This window comes from Mustela putorius, unplaced genomic scaffold (assembly GCF_011764305.1).
Source record: "Mustela putorius furo isolate JIRA1106 unplaced genomic scaffold, ASM1176430v1.1 tig00003911_pilon_pilon_pilon, whole genome shotgun sequence".
NCBI classification, from domain to species: Eukaryota; Metazoa; Chordata; class Mammalia; order Carnivora; family Mustelidae; genus Mustela; species Mustela putorius.
Window position 1 is genome coordinate 4,487,486 of NW_025422058.1, and position 26,906 is coordinate 4,514,391.

Below are 26,906 nucleotides of genomic sequence, written 5' to 3' on the forward strand. Positions count from 1 at the left end.
CAATTACTCTGCTCTATGTAGTGTCTTCAGGACTTAATGACATAATTGCATTTAGCTAGAGCTCAGATGGGGGTTGAAATAGAAAATTGACCTCTCCTGTTCCAAGGCCTTCCTCCGTGAGACCTCTCCAGTAGGAAAGTGTGGAACTGAAATTCTGGGAGGATTCCAACAGAGCAAAAGCAGAAGCTGCAAGTATCTTCTAAAGGGTAGGGCCAGAACTGGCAATAATATTAAGACCTCTTTCAGGAGGAGGAGAAATATTCTCCACTTTCTTGGGAGGAGTGGCATATATGTAAAGGAAGGGAGGAATCATTAGTCGCCATCTTTAAAGATAATTCTCCACACCAAGAAACAGAGCATGTTACCAAAATGAAGAGAAAACCAAACAATCTTGATACTAGAAACAGACCAGGTGATCGAGATGCTGGAGATTGCAGAAAGAGTTTGGAGTGTTTGAAGCTGGTAATCATGGAACTTAGTGTGTCAAAGGGAGGATACCAACAACAGCAACAAAAGTAGTAGAGGAGAAAAGCAAGAGCCAGAGTGATCATAACTGGACTTACTGGCCTTGGAATAGAATCATATTTTTCTTTAACTGGAGTAAGAAGCAACTGAGGAATTTTAAGAAAACAATTTGATCTGGATTTTCTTTCTGTAGAAACAGTTTGGAGAAGGAAGAGAAGTGGGAGATTACTAACTCAGGCAAGAAATGACAGTGGCTTGGATAATGGGCAGGAAGGGGAAGGTAAAAAAAAAAAGTGTATCATTGTTATCTTTATGTCCCTTTAACTAAAAAACATTAGTTTGCAAATAGGAGATATACAATGAATTTATTTCTTAAACTGCTTTGAATGAAATTTAAAATTATTCTAATACTTCTAATTCATTGTTTAACTGAAGTAAATATCAATATGAAAGTATACATGCCTCATAAATGGAAATTATTACAAAGTGAACACATGTAGGTAAACATAGCATAGTTATAGAAAGACCTTCTTGTAACCTATTCTATTTAATTAACTCCTTTTTGGTCGCTAAAGATAACCACTATCCTGACTCCAAATGTAGATTAGTTTTGCCCAATATTTGAACTTTATATAAATGAAATCATTTAATATGCATTATTTTTGTGTCTATTTTCTCTCATGGCACCAAATCATCATCATCATCATCTTCTTCTTTTTTGTTTTTTTTTTTAGTTTTCAGATGATCTCCTCTCTTTGCTGTTTCACTGAAAATTTTTTCAATCAAGAATTTATGCACTTATCTTTAAAAAAAAAAAATCTTTGTTCTGAGAACCAAAAGATTGAAAATGGAGGAGAAACATATTAGCTTTAAATCACAATTAATTTGCACATTGATTAATGTATTATTTCTACGTGAGTCACTATTTTGATAATAACTAATAAACGGAAGTGATTGAGAGCAATTACAAATAAGAAACATTTCGATGAACAGATATTTTTAGTATCGTAGCAAACTGGATCACAGTTATACCTTACTCCTGTGTGTCCTTAAGCTTGAGAGGAAAAATAATCAGTGAAGTAGGGAGGGATCATCTGAGTTTAAATATGGTAATTTATGACCAATGATTTCTATCACCATATAGCAGCAAAGAGGAATATAGTCAGTAATTCCTTATATACTTGAGGATCCAAACTTTAAAATACAATTAATTTATGGAAACTGGTCTCCAAATAGAATGTTATGATTATTTTTTTCCTTTTTGCTTACCGCAGAGGTTCTTTATACAAGTTTCTTCTTCTGCACACAAAGAGCAGGATATTCCTTTAGTGTAAGGAGGTCGATTTTGATAATTTCCTCTGTAAAAAGAGAATAATTGATTAGCCAAATGGATATTAATTTCTCTAATGTTGTGCATGAATTTATGCAAGTTGTTTTGGTCACTCACTCATGAATGTTTGAAAGGAAAAATAACTTTGGTCCCAATTTTAGGCTCCTTTTTTTTGGTAAAAGGAAACAATTAAAACTGTTTACAGGATGTCCCTAATCCATGTGGCAGTTATATACTTGAATATTCTGTAAAATACAAATTAGATGTGAACCCCGTGTAATTATGCATGTTGACAGTTACAAAATTCTTATTGTAAACACTGATTATCACTTGATTTTGTAAATACAATAAAAATTTAAATTGCAAGGAGAAACATATGCTTTATGTTCAGTACCATAGTTCTTATCTAGTTCTCTTGGTGATGTATCAATAAGACTTGGTAGCTATTATGCCTGCTTTTCAAGAAAATAAGTGGCTACATTTTAACAAACTGCTTTCCTCCCCATCTCTGTATCTGTGGAAGGCTTTAAAAAGTGTTAATTACCCAGAGTACACAAAGAAAAACATTAATAACACGAGTAGTATTCCATTAAAAATATGTGTCAATTTATCCATTTGTAGATGGACATTTGGTTTATTCCAAATACAGTTACTATGCACATTTTGAATTTTCATATATAAGTCTTTACATGGACCTAACATGGACCTACATTTCCTTGGATAAAAGGAATGAATAGATCATATGGTAGATGCATATTTTACTTCTTAAGTAACTTCCAGACAGGTTATACAAAGTTACTGTAACACTTTATATTTCTACCAGAGTGTTGAAAATTCTGGTTGCTTCACTTCCTTGTCAGGACTTGGATTGGCCAGTCTTTAACCATTCTAATTGTGTAATGACATTCATTGTGGTTTTAATTTGTGTTTTCCTAATGATTAATGATGTTTAGCATTTTTTCATGTGCTTATTTGCCATCTGCATGTCTTCTTTGTTAATCTTTTGTCCATTAAAAAAAAACTGAGTTTTAAGTTTTTCTAATATTGAATTGTCAGGGTTCATCCTATATTCTTGATATAAGCCATTTTTTAGATAAGCTTTACAAAGACTTTCTTCTAGTCTACAGTAGGTTGTTTTCTTATTCTCTTACCAGTGTCTTTGAATAGCATTAATTTTAAATTTTAATGAAATCCAAATTATTTCTTTTATGGGTCATGGTTTTGATGTGATAGCTAAAAAAATCTGGCTATTTTAAGGTCACAAAGATTTCATCTGTGTTTTCTTCTAATAGTTTTACAATTTTGGGTTTTACATTTAGGTTTATGATCCATTTTGAGTTAATTATTATAGGTTGTATGTTGTATAGACCTGAGTTTGCTTTTGTTTCTTATATATGAATGACAAACAGTACCAGTACCATTTATTAAAAAAATGTTTTCCCACTACGTTGCCTTTGTGCATTTTGGGAAAATTAGTTGACCACCATGTATAGGTTTATTTCTGGACTCCACATTCTGTTCCACTGATCTATTTGTTTAACTATATATCAGTTGTTGTGATTACTCTAGCATTAGTAATTCTTGAAAACAATAGTGTTAGCCTTTCTACGGCATCTGGGTGGGTCAGTTAGTTAAGCATCTGTCTTCAGCTCATGTCATGATCTCAGGGTATTGGGATGGAGCCTGGCGTTGGGCTCCCTGCTCAGTAGGGAGTCTGCTTCTTCCTCTCCCTATGCTTCTTCTCTCTTCTCTCAAAAAATAAAAAATAAAAAATTAAAAAAAAATAGTGTCAGCCCTTCAAAAAAATTTTTTTCAGAGTTGATTTGGTTTTTTTTTTTTTTAAAGATTTTATTTATTTATCAGAGAGAGAGAGAGAGAGCAAGCACAGGCAGACAGAATGGCAGGCAGAGGCAGAGGGAGAAGCAGGCTCTCCGCGGAGCAAGGAGCCCGATGTGGGACTCGATCCCAGGACGCTGGGATCATGACCTGAGCCGAAGGCAGCCGCTTAACCAACTGAGCCACCCAGGCGTCCCTGATTTGGGTTTAAAAGTCCTTTTCACTTCCATATGAAATTTGTGATCAGTTTGTCAATTTCTTCCATAAAAATCTGGAATTTTTATTGAATTATATTGAGTCTATAGATCAATTCATAAAAATTATGTCTTGACAATATTGAGTCTTAATTCATTAACAGCATATAATATCTCCAATTATTTGTATCTTTGTTAATTTCTGTCATGAATATTGTATAGTTTTCAGTGTAGAAGTCTTTCATGTTTTTTGCCAGGTTTATTCCTAGATAATTTTTATTTTTTTGATGCTGTTATAAATGGTATTGTTTTTTTGATTTATGATTATTTATTGCTAGTGTACAGACATGTAACTGAGTTTTATATATTGATCTTGTATCCTGAAATTACTAAGTTCACTTACTAGTTTTGGAAAAATTTTCAGTTTTTTTTTTTAACATAGACTTACAAACTAGAAGTCAGCAAATTATGACCCATAGGCCAAGTCTGGCCTGCTTCTGTGCAGTCTGAAAGCAAATTAATTTTTTTAATATTTTTATTGGTTTATTTAAAACAAAATGAAAGCAAAGATGAAGGTAACAATATATATGGCATGCAAAGCTTAATATATTTACTTACTGGTACTTCAGAGAAATTTTTTATTACTATTGGTGTAATATTACATATAGATTTTTCACAGCTGTCCTTTATTAGGTTTAAGAAGTTACCTTCTATTCCCAGTTTTCTAAGACCTTATATCAGGAATGAATGTTTAGCTTTTTCTCAATCTATTGAGATGATCATGTGATCTTTATTTTTGTGTTGATTAATGCAGTAAATTACATTGATTGATGTATTTAGAATGTTAAGCCACCTCTATATTCCTGGAATAAATTCCATTTAAAAAGGTCTCTTAGCCTTTTACCATATTGATGGATTCAAATTGCTAAATTTTGTTTAGGATTTTTATACATATATTCACAGCTCTATGGTATTCCTTATTTCATTTATCCTTTGCAATTTGTGTCCTTGGAGGAATTTTTCCATTTCACCAGATTGCCTCTTGATTGATTAACCCTATTGTCTTTTTTTTTTTTTTTTTTGTAAGAGAAAAGAGAGAACACACATGAGACTGCATGTATGAGTATTGGAGGAAGGGCAGAGAGAGAGGGTGAGAGAACCTTAAGCAGATTTCATGCTCAGTGTGGAACGTGATGCAGGTCTCTCTCACAACCCTGAGATCATGACATGAGACAAAATCAAGAGTCAGTATTGGAATAATTGGATCATATGGTAATTCCATTTTTAATTTTTTGAGGAACCTCCATGCTGTTTTCCACAGTGACTATACAAGTTTATATTCCCTCCAGTAGCATATGAGGGTTCTTTTTTTCTCCACATCCTAAGCAACACTATTTGTTTCATGAGTACTTTTTAAGATTTTTATTTATTTATTTGATGGACAGAGATCACAAGTAGGCAGAGAGGCAGTCAGAGAGAGAGGAGGAAGCAGGCTCCCTGCTGAGCAGAGAGCCCGATGTGGGGCTCGATCCTAGGATCCTGGGATCATGACATGAGCCAAAGGCAGAGGCTTTAACATGCTGAGCCACCCAGGTGCCCCATGTTTCATGAGTTTTTGATTTTAGCCATTCTGACAAGTGTGAGGTGATATCTCATTATGGTTTTGATTTTCATTTTCCTGGTTATAAATGATGTTAAGCATCTTTTCATGGGTCTGTTGGCCACATGTCTGTCTTCTTTGGAGAAATGCCTGTTCCTATCTTTGACCCATTTTTTTTTCTTTGACCCATTTTTGGTTTTGTGTGTGTGTTGCATTGTGTAAGTTCTTTATACATTTTGGATATTAACCCTTTATTAGATACATCATTTGCAAATACCTTCTCTCATTCATTAGGTTGTCTTTTAGTTTTATTGTTTCCTTGACTGTGCTGAAGCTGTTTATTTTAATACAGTCCCCCAATAGTTTTTTACTTTTGTTTCTCTTGCCTTAGGAGACATATCTAGAAAAATGTTGCTATGGCCGAGGTCAGAAAAATTACTACCTGTGCTCCCTTCTACAATTTTTGTTTTTGGGTCTCATGTTTATGTACCTAATCCATTTTGAGTTTATTTTTGTGTATGGTGTAAGAAAGTGGTCCAGTTTCATTCATCTACATGTAGCTGTCCAGTTTTTCCAACACCATTTATTGAAGACACTTTTCCCATTGCATATTCTTGCTTTGTTGTCAAAGATTAACTATATAATTTTGGGTTTACTTTTGGGCTCCCTCTTCTGTGTCTTTTTGTGCCATTACCATACTGTTTTTATTACTATAGCTTTGTAGTAGATCTTAAAATCTGGGATTGTGATACTTCCAGTTTTGGTCTTCTTTTTCAAGATTGCTTTGGCCACTTGAGGTCTTCTGTAATTCTGTACAAACTTTAGGGATATTTGTTCTAGCTCTGTAAAAAATGCTGTTGGTATTGGATAATGACTACATCAGATCTGTAGATTGATTTGGGTAGCATAGTCATTTTAACAATATTTGTTCTTCCAATCCATGAAATGGAATGTCTTTCCATTTCTTTGTGTCCTCTGTTTCTTTAATCAATGTTTTATAGTCTTTCATCTCCTTGGTTAAGTTCCTGGATGCTTTTATTATTATTGTATTATTTTTAAGCTCAACATGGTGTTGAACATATGACCCTGAGAATAAGTCCAGAGCTGAGATCAAGAGTTAGATGTTTAACCAACTGAGCCACCTAGGTTCCCCTTATTATTTTTGGTGTTTCTGTAAATAAGATTTTTGTCAATGTTGATTCCTTTTTCTGCTACTTCATTATTAGTGTATAGAAATGCAACAGATTTTTGTATTTGGTTTGGTATCCTGCAACCTTACTGAATTCATTTATAAGTTCTAGTAGTTTTTTGGTGGAGTTTAGGGTTTTCTATGTATTGTGTCATATCTGAAAATAGTGAAAGTTTTACTTTTTCCTCACCTATTTGAAAGCCTTTTATTTCTTTTTCTTATCTGATTGCTGTGTCTAGGACTTCCAGTATTATGTTGAATAAAGTGCTGAGAGGGGATATCCTTGTCTTATTCCTGATTTTAGGAGAAAAACTCACAGTTTTCTTTTTACCATCGAGTATGATGTTTGCTGTGAGTTTTTCATATATGGCCTTTATTATGTTGAGGTATGTTCCCTCTGAACCAACTTTGTTGAGGGGTCTTTTTTTAAAATTATGAATAGATGTTGTACTTTGTCAAGTACTTTTTCTGCATCTATTGATACAACCTTTTTTTTAATCTTTTCTCTTACTCATGTGACACAAGTATATTGATCTGTGAATACCAAATCACCTTTGTATCTCAGGAATAAATCCCACTTGATTGTGATGAATGATTTTTTAAATGTATTGTTAGATTCCGTTTCCTAATATTTTGTTGAGAATTTTTTAATCTATGTTCATCAGAGTTATTGGCTCATGGTTCTCTTTTTTTTTTTTTTTGGTTTTGTTATCTGGTTTTGGTATCAAGGTAATAGTCTCATAGAATGCATTTGGAAGTTTTCCTTCTTTTTTGGGGGAATAGTTTGAGAAGACTAGGTATTAACTCTTCTTTGAATGTTTGGTAGAATTTGCCTGTGAAGCTATCTGGTTCTGAACTTTTGTTGGTTGGGAGTTTTTGATTATTGGTTGAATTTCATGACTGGCAATCAGTCTGTTCAAATTTTCTATTTTTTTCTGCTTCAGTTTTGGTGGGTTATGTGTTTCTAGGAATTTATCCATTTCTTCTAGGTTGTCTAATTTGTTGGCATATGATTCTCATAATATTGTCTTATAATCCTTTGTATTTTGGTGGTATCAGTTATTTCTCCTCTTTCATTTATGATTTTATTTATTTGAGTCTTTCTTTCTTTCTTTCTTTTTTTTTTTTGTGAGTCTGGTTAAAGGTCTATCAACTTTGTTTATCTTTTCAAAGAACAAGCTTCTGGTTTCATTGATTTGTTCTATTGGTTCTTTTTGTTTTGGTTTGGTTTTTAGTTTCTATCTCATTAATTTCTGCTCTAATCTTTATTATTTCCTTTCTTTTGCTGGTTTTGAGTTGTGTTTTCCTTTTTGAGCTCTTTTAGGTGTTAGGTTAATTTGTTAGGTGTTAGGTTAAGTTGTTTATTTGAGATTTTTCTTGCTTCTCAAAGTAGGCTTGTCTTGCTATAAACTTCCTTCTTAGAATAGCTTTTGCTGTATCCCAAAGATTTGGGACTATTGTGTTTTCATTTTCCATTTGTCTTCATGTATTTTTTATATTTCTTCTTTTATTTCTTGGTTGACCAATTCATTGTTTAATAGCATGTTATTTAACCTCCATGTACTTATGTTCTTTACATATTTTTTCTTGGGTTGATTTTTCATTACTTCTGTCTTTATATTTAAACTGTGTTTGTGTAGTGGCATGTAGCTGGCTCAGTCAGTGGAGTTTGTGACTCTTGATCTCAGGGTTGTGAGTTTGAGCCCCACATTGGGTATGAAGATTACTTAAAAATAAAATCACACAAAAAAATAAAGTGTGCTTTTGTAGACAGCATGTAATTGGTACTTGATTTCTTATCTAATCTTGGAATCTGTGCCTTTTCTATTGGTGTTTGTATCATTTAAATTTGATGTGATTATTTTTAAAAAATATTTTATTTATTTATTTTGAAAGAGAGAGAGAGAGATAGTGAACATGTGTGGGGCCGGAGGAGCAAAGGGAGAGGGAGAGAGAGAATCTCAAGCAGACTCCATGCTGAATGTGGAGCCCAACGTGGGTCTTGATCTCATGAATGTGATATCATGATCTGAGCTGAAAGTGTCTGGAAAAGTCAGCAGGCACCCCTCATGTGATTATAGATATAGTTAGGTTTGAGGTTATCATCTTATTTATTTTAGTCATCTCCTCGGTTCTTGTCCATTCCCCTTTTTCTTTTTTCTGCCTTTCTTTAGATTAAGTGAATATTTTTTAAAATCTAATTTTACCTGCTTTGTTGATGCCTTTGCTATAACTAATTTTATTATTTAAGTAGTTGGAGCCTATAGTATGCATCTTTTACTTATCACAGTCAATTTAAATTACTGCACTTAACAGAGTAAAAGAACCTTAATATACTTAGATTTTTCTCTTTTGGCCTTTATCCTATAGTTATCACATATTTTAATTTTATGTAGTTGTGACTCTCACAATGCATTGCTATTATCTTTGATTAAACAATTATCCTTGGAAGAGAATTAAATAATAAGAAAAACATCCTATATATTCCTCATGTAGTTAATATTTCCAATGGTTTGAAAAAATCTATTCTTTTAATTTTAAAATATATTTTCAAAACATAGAATTCTCAGTGGACAGTTTTTTTTTCTTTCAGTATTTAAAGATATTGCTGTTTTCTCTCTGACATTACTTCCACTGAGAAATCTGCTGTCATCCTTATCTTTGTCCCTCTGTATGTAATGTGTCTTAGTTCTCCAGCAGCTTTTAAGATTTTCTCATTATTACTTTTTTTGAAAAAAATTTTTTAAAGATTTTATTTATTTGAGAGAGATAGCATGAGAGGGGCGAGGGTCAGAGGGAGAAGCAGAGTCCCCCGCTGAGCAGGCAGTTTGATGCAGAACTCAATCCCAGGACTCCAGGATCATGACCTGAGCCAAAGGCAGTTGCTTAACCAACTGAGCCACCCGGGTGTCCCCTGAAATATTTTATTATAAGGTGAGTTGGTGCAGTTTTCTTGATGTTTCTTGTGTCTTGGGATTTGTTAGCCTTCTTGTTCTGTGAGTTTATAATTTTCCTTAAGCTTGGAAAGTTTTGGGCCATATTTCTTAAAATATTTTTCTGGCCTGCCTCTTCCAGGAAATCAATTCTGCCTAAATTATCTCACAGATAACAGTGTCTTTTTATCTTTTTAGGATTCTTTTTCCTTATATATTCTATTTTGGATGGTAATAAGTAAGTATTCAGTAGTTCTGCAATTTCTATGGTATTTATAAAAACTGAACTTTGCCTGACATTTTAAAGTATGCATTTGTCATTTTTGTTTTTGTTACTGATTGAGAGGCAACCAAAGAAAACACAGAGATATACACATTTGTACTTCTGCATAGCCATTTCGGCATATCTCAGATCCTTTTTGCAAATTATGTATATTTTATTCTTTTCCTGTGTTTTTAACTTTTGTACTTAAAAAAAAATTTTCGGTTCTTAAAAGAGTTGGACTATTAACTGATTTTTATTTTCTTCCTTGTATAGATCTATTGGGCTTAGAGTTCCAGATTTTCATTTTTGGGGACTCCCATTAGGCTCATGTTGTATTTACATTTAGATATGCAATTATTAAAAATTATGATATTCTTTTCTTAGAAGAATGTGCATTTCACTGTCATTCTCAATCATTTACTCATCTCAATTATGTCATATTAGAGAAGCATCTGCCAACCTCTTCTGTGTTCCAAGTATTTAGATATTACTGGGGCAATGTATTTTATATTCTCTTATTTTAAGTTAAACATTTTCCATAATTTTCATTCTCAAATTTAAGTATTTCATAATAGGAATAATTTTTTATATAAGGTAATGTTCTCTCACCACCTTCTATTTTAATGTATTTTTTTAGTTGCACTACAGAGAGAGACTTCAAATTTATTAAAAATATACTTGTCCCCAGGACGCCTGGGTGGCTCAGTTGGTTAAGCAGCTGCCTTCGGCTCAGGTCAAGATCCCAACATCCTTGGATCGAGTCCCACATCGCGCTCCTTGCTCAGCAGAGAGCCTGTTTCTCCCTCTGCCTGTTCTCACTCTCTCTGACAAATAAATAAATAAAATCTTAAAAAAAATACTTGTCACTTTAGTGTAAGGTTCTAATCTATTTTGGGAACAATTCTTAACATGTATTTTAAGTTAAAATATTTTTAATAGCAAAATAACTTACGCAGGTGCATAGTTGCATATGAACATTGCAGTTTCATATCCCTCAAGTCCAGGACATACTGTTACCGCACAACCAACTTTATATGAATCGGCCCAAACTACCTACAAAGGAAAGAATTTTAAAATAAAATATGCCAAACAACTTTATACAAACAATGCATTATGTGAGCAGGTATAGTCTTTGTCATGGTACCAAAAATGAATGCACATAACTATTTACTCTCTGTTTATTTTCTTAATTTTTAATATTAATTTTAAAACAATTATTTTGTTAAGGCTATTTTCCTGAGGTCTATTTAAGTAGGTTTTCCTCACTGTTAATTTGCATAAATTGAAAGGAGGATATAACATAAAAACAAAATTATGTTTTTTTCTAGATGACTTATGAAATGTATTTTAATTTCCTCCATGGGCATGTTATATAAATGATATTAAAGTCAGACTATAAATGAAAATAATAAAAACTTCTTTTTCTCAGAAAAATTTTACTTCATTTATGATCATGTTTTAAATTTTGTGGTCTTAACCATATTCTTACCTTTGTTAAGTAAACAAGAGACAGATAAGGATAGAGATTAAGAATGTAATGAGTCTTCTGCAAAACATACTTGTCACAGAGATGGCATATCTTTATTTTTGTCTAGTTGGAAAGAATAGCAAAGTTATCAAAAGGAAGATGACTCCTATGGAAAACTAGACAGGGGAGAGAGAGAAAAGAGTGAAGAAGGCTACTGTTTCTTTAATAATGGTAACAGATGAGAGAAGAGTAAGAGAGAAGAGATGAGTTTTGCTTCTAACCATGTGTGTAGCTTAAGAGATTGACATCAGTTGTGCTTGATTCTTAAAAGATCCTTTTCCTTTAGGATGTTTCAAAAAGTTAATATGCCATACAACCGCAAGTATATATATTTTCCAAGAAACCTTGTTTTAAAACTTGGTTCATGAGTATATGGCTACTCCATGAAATTCTATTTGCTTAATATAACAAAGTTATTATTCTATTATTCTATTTTATAATGTATTACTTTCATTAAAGGGATTAGATGTGACAACATGAACACTGATTGTAACTTCAATATGAATGTCAGCGAACAGTAAATGCAGGAAATTTTTAACTCATTTTGTTTAGAACATAAAGCAAGATGTAGTTGCTGAACAAGTAGAAAGAAGGAGCTCATTTCTAATTATTTAAGCATATGTGTAAATTAGTCAGTGTGAAATGAGCTTACAATTTTGATGTTGCAATGATAGCAGAGAAGGAGTATTTGGAAACAGGTTCCTTTTGACTTGAAGCAAAAGAGAGACGAAGGATTATATAAAGGCTCTTGAATTAGTCTTGATGGCATATTAGGTGTATTACATTCTGCTTGTTATCAGTACACCTAACATTTGGATTCCATTCTTTTGATTTTCCTAGCAGTAGCCAAACCATATTCTTTGCAGACATCTGTCCTGAGAAGGGTTTCCAGATTTATAGTGTCCTGTTGTCGGGCAAGGAATGAATAGAAGGGGAGCATGGAAGTTGCTAATCTCTTTGGTCAGAGCTCCTCTGATAAAAAGGACTTGCTTTAAGTCACGATATACTAATACGTCTTATACAGATGAGTAAGTTTGGAGAAGAAAGTCCTTTTTTATTGCTTAAATTGAGCTTCCAAGAGTTCAGTGACATTTTTAAGACTGGTTTAGCTTAAAAACAACTTTGACTTCTCAGCAAAAATTCCCACCAAAATAATGAGAATAATTGGGAAAATAATGTGAAATAAAGTTACTGGACACTGGTATCTTGAAAAGGATAATGCCTTTTGTGAGTTCAGGGGAGAGGATCCAGCTGTACAATTGTCCCAGATTATTGCTTTGAGAAAGTTTTCATGCCATGGCTGGGCGGGGCGGGGGTGGGATGGGAGGAACCATCTGGGAAAACCAGCAGATGCTTGATGGATTCTCACAATTGAGAGGCATAGCTGAGAGTTTGGGGAGACCAAGGAGGCAGGAGTTTAGAGAATACAGTAGTGGGGAGGTGAAAATTTCACCATGATACAACTGTAGAGATCTACAGAAAGTCATCATCATCAATTCAGCAGAGCATTAATCAGAATGTATGTGAAGAAATTACCCGACGCCTGGGAAAGAACCACCTATAAAAACTAGAGGAAGGATGTGAAGACTTAAACAGGCCCAGGATTCGAGGCTGTTCCTACTAGCCACACTGGAAAATACCAATTTCTGGGGCATTGGTAGAGTATGCACAGGAGTCTTGCTTTATAAGAACCCAAAAAAATTAAAAAAATTTTAGGTAATATAACTGTATCCCAGAAGACAGTTCAAGAATATTTAGAGATATATAAATAAATCCAGCATTCAAAAAAGCAAAATTTATAAATTTGGGAATATAATAAATTTACCCAGAAGCATGATAAGAAGCAAGAAAATATGGACCATAATGAAGAGGGAAAATCAGTCCATTGAAACTAACCCACAACTAACCTAGATGCTAGAATTGGGAAGGAAAAAATCAAAATAATGATTATAACTGTATTCTATATGATTAAAATCCTAGATGAAAGATTAGATATACAGGGTACAATTATTTATTAATTAATGAACTTAAAAATAAAGCATTTATTTTAAATGAATGTGAATTTAGTCACAGAAGAAAAAAATCAGGAAAAGAGAGAAGAGAACATCAGTCAACTATGGAATACTTCAAGTGGCCTTCTGCATGAGTAACAACTCTGGGAAGAGGGTAGCAAGTGAGAATGACAGAAATATTTGAAGAAATAATGGCAAACGTTTCTCAACATTTGATTTAAACTGTAGACCCACAGTCCCAAGAAGCTCAGTAAACTTCAACAGAGAAAACATGAAGAAAACTTCAGTGCATTATTATGAAATTGCTCACGACTTGTAATAAAGGAAGAATTGTAAAAGAGCAAAGACACATAAAGTACAAAAGAATAAAGAAAAGATTATAGTAGGTTTCTTGTTGGAAACAATGCAGATGAGATGAGACTTTAAAAATCTTACTCCACTGTGACATGACTGTGGAATAAGATTTTTAAAGTCCAGAAAAACAAGACAAACAAACCAACCAAAATTCTAGTATATAGAAATCTATTCCCAGTATAATTATCTTCCAAATGAAAATGCTTTTTTAGATACTTAAAGGAAGCTCGAAAGAAAATGCTTAAAAATTTGTCTTTTGTTAAAAGGTGCATAAATATATTAGAACTAATCAACAAAATGTTAAATATTTACCTGTGTATAATGGCCACAAACTTTGGAACATGATAGGTTATCATAATCATAGAACTCAGTTTCATTAAACCAAGCAGTAATAGCAGATTTTGGTGAAAATATGCGTAATCCACCGAACCAGATATTTTCTCCAACAAATTTATAATTTGAATAGCATCCATATGGTATTGATAAACAGGAGTTGTGTTCAAATTTGCACTTGTTTGCCCATGCTTTAGCAACCTTTGCTAAACCATCATCCCAACTCTGAAAGATAAAACAGTTTAAATTGAATTATGCATATTTGCTTGGATTAAAGCTATTCTAATGATTGCTATCTGATTTTGTTTAAATTTGTTTTAATAAGATATATATATATATATATATATATATATTTGGTATTATGTTTACAGTTAGTCATTTTTTTAGTCTACTTCAGAACCATTTAGTACCCACTCTATGACAGTTTATCTGAATTTCCAATACCTTGCAGATGACCTAGCACATTAGAGGCACTCAACAAATATATTCAAATGTGATTTAAATTAAGTCAAGGGTTCACAGTCTAGTAATTCAGGTCATGCAAATATACCATAAGTGCAAGGTAAGTACCCATTTGTAAGTAAAAAGGGAAAATGCCTCTTGGCACACAGGAATAGAATTTCCTTAATTTGATTGAGAATATCTACCCAAACCAGAACACAAATAAAAAATGCTATTAACAGGCACCAATATAATGATGAAATATTGAAAGCTTTCCCCCAAGATTGGGAAACAGGATGTCTCATTATTTCTATTTAAAATAATACAGAAGTTAGGTGGTGTAATAAAATATGTGAGCTATAAATACATAAGAAAAAGACATAAAATGCAAAATGACGAATCTAGCATTATTCATAGATAACAAGACTAGGTATGTAGAAAATTCAAACGAACACACAAATAAAACTACAGGAAAAAAGTGAAATTATCAGTTTCCAGATATTAGAAAAATATACAAAATTGTGTTTCCATATATATTTCAGAAACAAATAATTTCAAAGTTAACAAATATATAAGGATAAGTCCAATAAATTATATAAAAAATCTCTACCCTAAAAAGGTACAAAATATCACTAAGATTGATTTGTAAAGACTTAAATGGCTAGATGTAAAATATTTATGAACTAGAAGATTTAATATAGGTAAAGGATTGGATATTGATAATTTAATTCAGTTCTAAAAAAATATCTAAGTAGCTTTTTTGGGGGGTGGAAGTTGATTTCAAAATTTATATGGAAGTTCAAAGAATCATCAATACCTAAGACAATCTATCAAAAGTAAAGCAAGGCTAGAGGACTTACTGTACCAGATATCAAGACATCACAAATCTACATAAAGACATTGTGGTATCGGCACAATATATGGATAGACAAATATCCCAGTGAAACAGAATAGAGTCCAGAATCAGTTTTTTACAAGAGTGGCAATGTCTTAATGTAGGTATTATTGGCAAGATAATTTTTCAAATTTAAGTAAGCTCTATGCCCAATGTGGTGCTTAAACTTACAACTCTAGGATCAGGGCCAGCCTCTCACAAGATGAATTTTTAAATACTTTTTTTTTTCCAAATTAATTTTAGATACACAAGAGTTTACAAAAATAGTACACAGAGGTCCTGTGCAAACTTTGTCTGGTTTTTCCACTGATAGTGTTCTAAGTAACTATAAAACGATATCAAAGTGAAGAAACTAGGGCACCTGGGTGGCTCATTGGGTTAAGCCTTTGCCTTTGGCTCAGGTCATGATCTCAGGGTCCTGGGATCAAGCCCTGCATTGGGCTCTCTGCTCAGCAGGGGGCCTGCTTCCCCACCCTCCAACCCCCATCTGCCTCTCTGCCTACTTGTGGTCTCTCTCTCTTTGTCAAATAAATAAATAAAATCTTTTAAAAAATGAAGAAATTCACATTGGTACAATCAACAGACCTTAGCATTTCGGTAGTTTTACATGCATTCGTGTGTGTGTGTGTGTAGTTTTATGCAGTTTTATCACATGTGTAAATTGAAGTAATCACTGTGAAGTATCACAGTCAAGATACAGAATAAACTGTTCTATCACCACGATGATCCTTCTTACTAATGTTTTAAAGTCATACTCACTCCCCCATCTTATCCCTAATTACTGGCAATCACTAATGTGTTCATCATCTCTATAATTTTGTCATTTCAAGAATGTTGTATAAACAGTCACGATATGACCTGACCATTTTGAGATTGGCTTTTTTTCACTCAGCATAATTCCATTGAGATCTGTCCATAATGTTCCATGTTTTTGTAGTTTTATTCCTTCTTATTGCTGAGTGGTATTTCACAGTATGGATATACCACAATTTGTTTAACCTTCACCTATTGACGGAAATTTTGATGTTTACCAGTTTAGGTTATTACAAATAAAGCTGCAATGAACATGTGTGAACAGGTTTTTGTGTAGCAGTTAAGTTTTCCTTTTTCTGGGAAAAAAGGAAAAAGAAAAAGTGCTATAAGAAGATAATTGTTGTGTCATATGGTAAGTGTACATGTGGTTTTTTAGAATAAAAGGACCAATTAGAGTGGTTGCAACATTTTACATTCCCACCAGCAAAGTATGACAGATATAGTTTTTCTACATCCTCTTGAGTATATATTGTATTTTCAGTATATATTTTGAAATTTTCCTTGAGATTTCCTCTTTGACCCATGGATTATTTATAAGTGTGTTTAATTTTCAAGTGTTTAAAGAATTTATTTTTGCAGTGCTACAGATTTCTGGTTTGATTGAGTATGAGTTTGATAAAGTATGAGGACATACTTGATATAATTTCAGTTGTCTTAAATTTGTTGTTTTCATTTTATAGTTCAAGATATGGTCAATCTTGGTTAATATTTCACAGGTGCTTCATAAAAATGTGTATTACTTAGTTGCTGAGTGGAGTGTTCCATAAATGTAGTTAGATTCTAGTTGGTCAATGGTATTAAGTTCTTCTTGCTGATTTTCTGTCTGCTTCTTGAGCAGACTGTTGAAATATCCCTTTGCAATTGAATACTTACTTATTTCTTCTTTCAGTTCTACTGGTTTTCCTTCCTATATTCTAAAGGTCTGTTGTTTGGGGCATATGATCTTTTTATTAAAATTTCTTTGATGAGTTGATTGTTGTATCATTATGTAATATTGTTCTGTTTTTCTTTGCTCTGAAATCTACTGTATCTGATATTAATAAAGCCACTCCTGCTTTCTTTTGATTGACCTTTGTATGACATGTTAGAAAGCTCTAACCTTTTGCTTTCAATCTACCTGTATCATTATATTTGAAGTGAGTTTCTTGGTTATAGCATATTGTTTGCTCCCCCCTTTTTTTTCTTTTAAATTCATTCTGATTTTTTTTTTAAGATTTTATTTATTTGACAGACAGATCACAAGTAGGCAGAGAAGTAGGCAGAGAGAGAGGGGAAAGCAGGCTCCCTGCTGAAGAGAGAGCCTGCTGTGGGGCTCAATGCCAGGACCCTGGGATCATGACCTGAGCTGAAGCCAGAGGCTTTAACCCACTGGAGCATCTATTCTGATATTGTTTTTAAATTGATGTGATTTATACCATTTACGTTTAATGTACTTATTGATAGGTTAAAGCAAAATCCTACCATTTTATTGCTTATTTTTAATTTCCCTTTTTTCTTTTTTTTAAAGATTTTATTTATTCATTTGAAAGAGAGAGAGAGAATTGGAGAGAGAGAGAGCATGAGAGGAGAGAGGTCAGCAGGAGAAACAGACTCCCTGCTGAGCAGGGAGCCTGATGTAGGACTCTATCCTGGACTCCAGCAGCATGCCCCGAGCTGAAGGCAGTTGCTTAACCAACTGAGCCACCCAGGCCCCCTCTCTCTCTGTTTTTCATTCCTATTTCACTTTTCCTGCCTTCCTGCGAACTTCTTGAACACTATTTAGGATTTTACTTTGATTTATCCATAGTGTTTTGTGTGTGTGTGTGTGTGTTTTAGTGGTTGCTATACATAGTACATAATTTATGTAACTTGTTGCAAACTACTGGTGTCAGCATTTTACCAGTTTGACTAAAGTATAGAAATATTACTTCCATCTATGTTCCTTTACCACTCATGCCACCAACATTAATTACTCTAAATATTTCTTATACATATATTAAGAACCATGTCAAACAATATTATAAAATAAAAAATTTGACATAATTTAGAAAACATAATGGAAGAACATTTTGTTATATTTACCCATATATTTTTTAAAAAAGATTTTAGTTATTTATTTGACAGAGGGAGAGAGATCACAAGTAGGCAGAGAAGCAGGCAGAGAGAGAGGGGGAAGCAGGCTTCCCCTGAGCAGAGCACCTGATGCGGGGCTTGATCCCAGGATCCTGAGATCATGACCTGAGCTGAAAGCAGAGGCTTAAACCACTGGCCCACCCAGGTGCCCCTGTATTTACCCATATTTTTACCTTTTGCCTTGTTCTTTCTTCATCCCTGATATTCTGAGAGTCTTGTTCCATCATTGCCTTAATGTTTGAAGAACTTAGCTATCTTTTAGAGTAGGCCTGCTTATGACAACTTATTTTATTTTTTAAAAGTTTTTATTTATTTACAGACCGAGATCACAAGTAGGCAGAGAGGCAGGCAGAGAGAGAGAGAGAGAGGGGGAAGCAGACTCCCTGATGAGCAGAGAACCCAATATGGGGCTCAATCCCAGGACCCTGAGATCATGACCCAAGCCGAAGGCAGAGGCTTTAACCCACTGAGCCACCCAGGCGCCCCATGACAACTTATTTTAGTTGAATCTAAAGATTCAACTAAAATTTAATTTCATCGTAATCCCTGAAGTATATTTTCTTTGAGTAGGATTTTTGGTTGATTATTCTTTGAAATTAAAATTGAAAATGTGCTACTTCCGTTGGGCTTCTGTGGACTTAGATGAAAAATTTGATGACATTGAACTTGTTGTTTTTTTCCCAACTCCCCTTAATACATGTAAGAATCCTAGTCTTTCATCTGAATCATTGGAAGATTTCTTCATTTTAAAAGAAAAAAAAACCAGCTTAAATATCAAAGTGGGGGGCAGGCAGAGGGGGAGAGAGTCTCAAGCTGACTCCATGCTCAGAGTGAAGCCCAATGCAAGGCTCCATCACATGACCTGAGATCATGACTTGAGCTGAAACCAAAAGTCAGACACTTAAACAATTGAGCACCCAGGCACCCTTAAATCTGATATATATTAAAAATATGTATATTAGTTAAAACATAGTTCTAATTGGGAGGGGGATGAGGGAATGTATTAGCCCAGTGATAGGTATTAAGGAGGGCACGTGTTGTAATGAGCACAGGGTGTTATATGCAAATAATGAGTCATGGAACACAACATCAAAAACTAATAAGGTACTGTATTGTGACTAATATAATAAAACAAAACAAAACATAGTTTTCATGTAGAATAGCTTGTACCAAATCAACCCTTCTCCAAAGTATGGTACAAGAGAAAATTACTCTCATTCTAATTAAGACTTAGTCTTAATATTACAAATGGTAAACAGAGTGGCTTTAAAATAGTAGGAATTAATACCTGATGGCTAAGGAATTATATGCATTTAAAACATGTATTTCAAGCCAGTTCAAACACACATGATATGTACAATTATCTAGGTGTATGTATAATTTAAAAAATCTATTTGCATTTTAGAATGCGAGGGACTATATAAAGCTCATTTCCCCCCTAATTGAAAAACAAAATTAAACATCTTTCTAGAAAAAAGTATTCTAATATCCCCTTAGATCTGGCAATACGTTCACCTAACACTTAATTGCTATTAAGTCTTTAGCAGTTCAGGAAAAATTTTATTGAGTAATATTCTGCCTTAACTTGTTAATAGAAGAATTTGATATTCTTATAGACTTAACTTTTAAAGAACCCAATCACTTGTCTTCTGCCTGACCTAACCTCCAGTACACTCTGCAAATATTTTTTTTAAAAGATTTTGTTTATTTATTTGACAGACAGAGATCACAAGTAGGCAGAGAGGCAGGCAGAGAGAGAGGGGGAAGAGGATCCCTGTTGAGCAGAGAGCCCAATGTGGGGCTCTATCCCAGGACCCTGGGGTCATGACCTGAATCGAAGGCAGAGACTTTAACCCACTGAGCCACCCAGGTGCCCCTATGCAAGCATTTCTGATAAAAAATCCTTATATTATGAATTACACCCATATCACCAAAGCTCCTCTATATGAGGAGGAATAAGAAAACCTACTAAGAAATTCTTCAAAATATAAACTAAAATCAATGAGAATTGTAATGGTTTCATGTGATTGAGAGTTTTTGCACTATCTTAAAAAAAATCCTTATATAATCATGATGCTTCTACGTGCTATGTAAGGCAAGAAGCAGTATATTGTGCATAAGGTTGAGGGCAGGAGGATGCTGGGATATGTCAGTATGCTACTGCAGAATTTATGCTCTATAAGGATAATATAAAAAGAATGATGGTGAGTAATAAAAATAGTATAACTGTCTATGTTCAAAATTCCTGAAAGGATTATAAGAAATGATGCAAATAACAAAAATAATACTGAAATCAGATTTATTGAGGTTATCATTGATATAGAAAGAACTTTACATATTTAATGTGTATAGTTGATGAGTTTGGACATATGCAAACACCCATGATACCATCACCATAATCCAGGTAATAGATATGACCAACACCTCCTCGAATTTCCTTATGTCCACTTGGTGTTGTTTTTGTGTTAAGAGTATTTAACATGAGATCTACCTTCTTGACAGATTTTAAGTGCCCCATACCATATTGTAAACTATAGGCACTATTCTATAAAGCAGATCTCTAGAACTTAATTCATCTTACATAACTGAAACTTTATACCCTTTGAGTAACAATTCCTCATTCCCCAATACCCCTACCGTATCACCTCCCAGCCCCTGACAAGCACTATTGAATTTTCTGCTTCTGTGAATTTGACTATTTTAGATATCTCAAATGTGGAATCATGCAGCAGCATCTGTCCTTCTGTGACTGACTTATTTCACAGATGGCAAAATTTCCTTTTCTTAAGGCTAAATAATATCCCATTGCACGTATATGCCACATTTTCCTTCCCCAGTCATTTGTTGATGGATCCTTGGATTGTTTCTGTATCTAGTGCTGCACTGAACATCAAAGTGTAGATATCTCTTCAAGATGCTGATTTCAGTTTTTTGGGGTACATACCTAGAAGTGGAATTTCTGGATTTTATGGTAGTTCTAATATAATTTCTTGGGTAATCTCCATATTGCTTCCCATAGCTGCAGCACAATTTTACATACCCACCATCAGTGAACAGTGTTTCCAGTTTCTCTACAACCACACCAACACTTGCTATATTAAAATTTATTTGTGTTATTATTAGTCACAGCTAGCATAACAAACATTTGCAATTAAGAACAGCAATCTGGGGGCGCCTGGGTGGCTTAGTGGGTTAAAGCCTCTGCCTTTGGCTCAGGTCATGATCCCGGGTCCTGGGATTGAGCCCCACATCCTGCTCTCAGCTCAGCATGGAGCCTGCTTCCTCCTCTCTCTGCCTGCCTCTCTGCTACTTGTGATCTCTGTCTGTCAAAATAAATAAATAAAATCTTAAAAAAAAAAACAAAATCCAGCAATCTGAATATAAAAGTCATATTAATTCAATAAAAATATGGGGAAGAAATGAGAAGAAAATAAGATGATGCTAAACCTTTTACTTTAGAATAGCGAAGAGAATCAGTAGATATTTTTTCTTCAAATTGGTGAAGCAATTATCCTTTTTGGGGAACTCTTGTCATACCGCCTGTCAATGATCTAGCTGGGGTAGGGAGCTCCCCCTTTGTACTTCCAAAAGAGGTGGAATCCTAATTCACCTTTTCTACAACCTGTGCCAGTAAAGAATTAAACTTTGTTAAGCCACTGACATTTCAGGATTTATTTTATACCACAGCCTAGCCTAACCTAGCCTCATAAAACTTAGTGCTAGAAGTAGAGTGAAGCCATAATAAAAATCTAAACTCAAACCACCCTGAGACCTAGGTAAGAAGGATCCCTGCTCTGGGCCCAGATTTTATAGGACATCACATATTACCCTACTTCCCCCCTACACACATGATGTATTATAAAATGATCACTAGATGGACATGAACACCAGAATGGTAAATAATGTTTTACTTATGAAAATATACAAGAAGACTTAAACTAAAAAATATTTTAAAAAATACTTAAAATTGTAATTCACCCATTATAACTTTGCCTTTTAATTTTAATAGAGTTTTAATTATTTCAGAAGAAATGAAAATTTGGTTACTGCTAACATCAGTGAAAATGATCAAAATTATTCTGATCAAATCCAGATGTGAACAAGTTAGGTGAAATCCCTGAAACCACACAATCTTTTACTAAGTAAAGATTTAATTATTGAGCAAACAATGAGACTGTAGGCTTCCATTTTTATTCTTCCTTTTGCCCACAAATGATGGTAAGCTTGTCTGAATCATATGGGGAATTTAATAGTTAGCTGGCAAACACTGACACAGCTTATGTCATGGGCAGGAATCCATCTGATTCAGGGCCAAAAGATCTGAAAAAATGTGATCTATAACTCAGGAGGGAGACCACGAGTCCATTGAACTTGAAGCTCAAAGCAGAGAGTGGAAACAAAGCAATCATGTTTGTTGGTTGTAGTGTGTGTTCAACAAAATTATTTTATGAGTAAAATAATACCAGTTTGGAAGCAGAAATAAAACCCAGAATCAAGAAATGTGGGGCTTTTGTGGCACCTGGGTAGCTCAGTTAAGTGTCTGCCTTCAGTTCAGGTCATGTTCCCAGGGTTCTGGAATTGAGCCCCTCATCAGGCTCCCTGCTCAGCAAGGAGTCTCATCTCCCTCTTCCTCTGCCTGCTGCTCCCCTGCTTGTGCTCTCTCCTTATCTCTCAAATAAATAAATAAAGTCTTAAAAAAAAAAAAAGAAATGTGGGGCTTTTGAGACTTGGAAAAGAAACTGCTTCTATGTAGTATATAATAAGATATGATATATTAAAAAGTCTTTGAGACACATGTCCTAAATCTTTCATGTGATTAGAAAAGCTCTGGACAAAGAGATGAAGTATAGGACTCCAAGGAAATCTTCTTAATTGATTAAAAAGTGGCACAGCAAAAGAACAGATTAGTGTGTCCATTTCCCCAAAACTCATGTTTCAAGAAAACTGGCATTAAGCTAAGCAAGAAAAGCACCACGTTAAGGAAAACTAAGAAAAGACTTGAAAATTTCTCTAACTGGTCTCTAAGTGTGGGTATTGGTATTTGGAACTGGCTGGAGACATACAGATGAAAGACCTTGAGAGGTTTGTTTTTCTTTTAAGATTTTATTTATTTATTTGACAGACAGAGATCACAAGCAGGCAGAGAGAGAGGAGAAAGCAGGCTTCCCACAGAGCAGAGAGCCCGATGCGGGGCTTGATCCCCGGACCCTGGGATCATGACCTGAGCTGAAGGCAGAGGCCTTAACCCACTGAGCCACCCAGGCACCCCAGACCTTCAGAGTTTTTGAGACAGATATATTTCCAAAGATACTGGAAACCTGTTATAAAAAAAAAAAAAACCTGTGAATATTGGGTACTTTAAATGACCATGGACAGAAAGCAACATGAAAAGGCTCTGGCTCAAAGATGGCATATTTTCCCATGCCCAATTCAAGTTGGCCAAGGAGGATGACAGATGAAGAACAATTTAGAGGGAGAAGCTAGGTACCACAGAAAATAACGAACAAGGGAACTCCTGCCTCCTCCAATCAAAAAAAAAAAAAAAAAAATTCTGGACCCCAGTATAGTAGGTCTTCATACCCTCTTCTATCTAAAGATTGCAGAATCATTCTGAACCAATGATTACTGTGTGGCTCCCATTCTCCCACATTCTGAATAGATGTGTTTGGTGCAGTGGTCTTGTCTTGTGTTGCTATTGAATATTCTTTGTGTGGAGGACAGACATAGTCACTAGGCCAAGAGTATCCACAACCAACCTTGTTGGGTTTTGCCTACCATTCAGAGATATTAAGGCTTTGCTTTAGTAACTGAACAAGATATTGGACTTTATCCTTTAGCGAAGGCCTAGAATTGTTCTGTTTCTGGGAGCGAAGGATAAATAAATAAATAAATAAATAAATAAATAAGTATCTGATGACCATAAAAGCAATCTGTGCTTGAGACATTTAATGCAACCATGTTAGGGTTATCAGACTAATTCTGGCCAGAGGGGTAGGAGTGGAACGACATGTATCACCTTCAGGTCTGATATACAGATACCTACATAATTTTCTAGCTTTCTCAATGGTGACTCTGAAAAACATGTGTTGGCATGATGGAACCAAGATATAAACAGCTTATGGCACTGCATGAAGAAGAGGGGGAGTGAAGAATGGTCCAACCAGTATTGGACTTTATGTGAGGGATATACTAAACCTGTATTCTTTAAAGATTAATGCTAAGTGAAATGAGTCAGATAGTGAAAGACAAATACTATATGACCTCAGTTATATGTGGAATCTAAATAAAAAAACCTCATAGATACACAGAACATATTGGTGGTTGGTGGAGATGGGGGTGGGTGAAGTTGGTGAAGGAGGTCAAAACGTGCGAACTTCAAGGTTTAAGGCAAGTAGGTTCTGGAGATGTATGTTAAAGCATAATGATGTGACTATACCTAACCACACTGTATTATATATTTGAAATATGCTAAGAAATTATATCTTAAGCATTCTGATCATAAGAAAAAGAAATTGTAATGTGAGGTAATGGACGTTAACTAAACTTGTAATCATTTCACCATATATTCATATATCAAATCATGTTGTACACTTTAATACAATGTTATATATCAATAAAAAAGTAAAAAAAAAAAAGGCCTGCAAACTTTCAGGGTTTATTTGTTAGCATAACATCATAGTCTACTATTTTCTGATAAATATAGAAAAAAAATTTTTTTTAAGTTTAAGTAATAATCTCTGTATCCAATGTGGGGCTTGAACTAATAACCCCAAGATTAACAGCCACATGTTCTACCAACTGAGCCAGCCAGGTGTCCCCTGATAAATATAGAAATTGACATGAGAAATGAAGTGCTTAATTTTTCTGGGTAATCAGTAGTAGAAGACAGGAGAATCTCCTGTTGAAGATTTAGTCCACAGTTAATACTTCTGTTTCTGCAGGATAGAGTCACCAATACCAGATTTACCTTCCCACTTGAAAAAAACTATGTGCAAAAGCAGATGTCAGCAGGCATAACACCAGGCAAAAAAAGCCAGTGCTCCCTGAGAGTAGGGAAACTAAAAAAAAAATCCTCATGTTAGTGCTGTGAGAGAATTTTCAGGCCATAAAGAATTACCAGGAAAGAGAGACCTGCATGGGAGAGAGAATTCCAAAGATGTTCAGAGGGTCCTGCTTGAGTATTTAGCAGAGAACTGATAAGCCCATATATTTGAGGAACCTATCCATGGTCAGGGAAATTGCTCAAAAAGGCAAGAGAAATATTACCTAATGCTCACTCAATCTTGGGAATAGTGCCTCTTTTCAATAGCCAGACGGGAAACCTCATAATTTTGGGAATTGTGTAGAGCACTCAGAAAGAACTTGGCTTCAGTGTGGGAGATATTTATTCGTACCCTAAACGATTGATTTTTTCCTGCCCAACAAATGTTTAAAAAAAGACTTGAATGGATCAAAATGCCAGGTAACATGAATATATGACAGGAAAAAAGTCCAGAGTATTTACAGAAAAAGAAAAATAACCATCACTAAACAAAGTAAAATTAGCAGTATCTGGCATCTGATGAGAAATTATCTGCAGGAGCACCTGCACCTGCGTGGCTTAGTGGGTTAAGCCTCTGCCTTTGGCTCAGGTCATGATCCCAGGGTCCTGGGATCCAGCTCCTGCAGCGGGCTCTCTGCTCAGCAGGAGCCTGCTCCCCCGCACCTGTCTCTCTGCCTACTTATGATCTCTGTCTGTCAAATAAATAAATAAAATCTTAAAAAAAAAAGAAAAGAAGAAATTATCTGCATACAGAGATGCAAGAAAATACAACCAACTCCAAATGAGAAGAAAAATCAATTAATGAAAATCAAACCAGGACTGACACAGATGTTAAAATTAGTGGGGAACAGAGAAAGACAACTATCATATGATCTCCCTGATATGAGGAAGTGGTGATGCAACATGGGGGCTTAAGTGGGTAGGAGAAGAATAAATGAAACAAGATGGGATTGGGAGGGAGACAAACCATAAGTGACTCTTGATCTCACAAAACAGAGTGAGGCTTGCTGGGGGGGAGGGGGTTGGGGAGAAGGGGGTGGGATTATGGACATTGGGGAGAGTATGTGCTTTGGTGAGTGCTGTGAAGTGTGTAAACCTGGTGTTTCACAGACCTGTACCCCTGGGGATAAAAATAGATGTTTATAAAAAATAAAAAAAAAATTAGTGGGGAAAGCAAGACTGAGAAAAAAAAATAATGAAAAGAGCATCCGTGAACTGTGGAAAACTTCAAACGGTATAATGTACATGTAATCGGTATAATCGGAAAACTTCAAACGGTATAATGTACATGTCTCTAATATTTTAGTAGAAAACAGCTCAAATTTTTCTCTTTTGGTTAAAATCTGCAGATTCTAAAAAATTCAGTGGACCCCAGGAAACATGAACAATGTGATACCGGGGCACATCATATTGCTCCAAATCAAGGATAAAGAGAAATTCTTAAAAGCCACCAAAGGAAAAATGCATATGATATACATAGGAACCAAGAAAATGGTCCAGCAGATTTCTCATCACAAATAATGTATGAGAAGATAGAAGACCCTGTGGTAACATTTTTAAAGTT

At 34.5% G+C, this 26,906-nt stretch overlaps 1 protein-coding gene across 1 annotated transcript in view; it reads right to left on the reverse strand.

The window, feature by feature from the left end:
• The window catches only part of GLIPR1L1 (GLIPR1 like 1), a 33,027-nt gene that overhangs the window by 2,672 nt on the left and 3,449 nt on the right, over window positions 1–26,906 (reverse strand). Inside the window, exons 2-4 of the mRNA XM_004752402.3 lie at window positions 14,019–14,264; window positions 10,765–10,865; window positions 1,735–1,823 (exon numbers count right to left, since the gene is read on the reverse strand). Coding sequence (XP_004752459.1) covers window positions 1,735–1,823; window positions 10,765–10,865; window positions 14,019–14,264 — 436 coding nt within the window. The remainder of the gene's footprint in view (window positions 1–1,734; window positions 1,824–10,764; window positions 10,866–14,018; window positions 14,265–26,906) is intronic.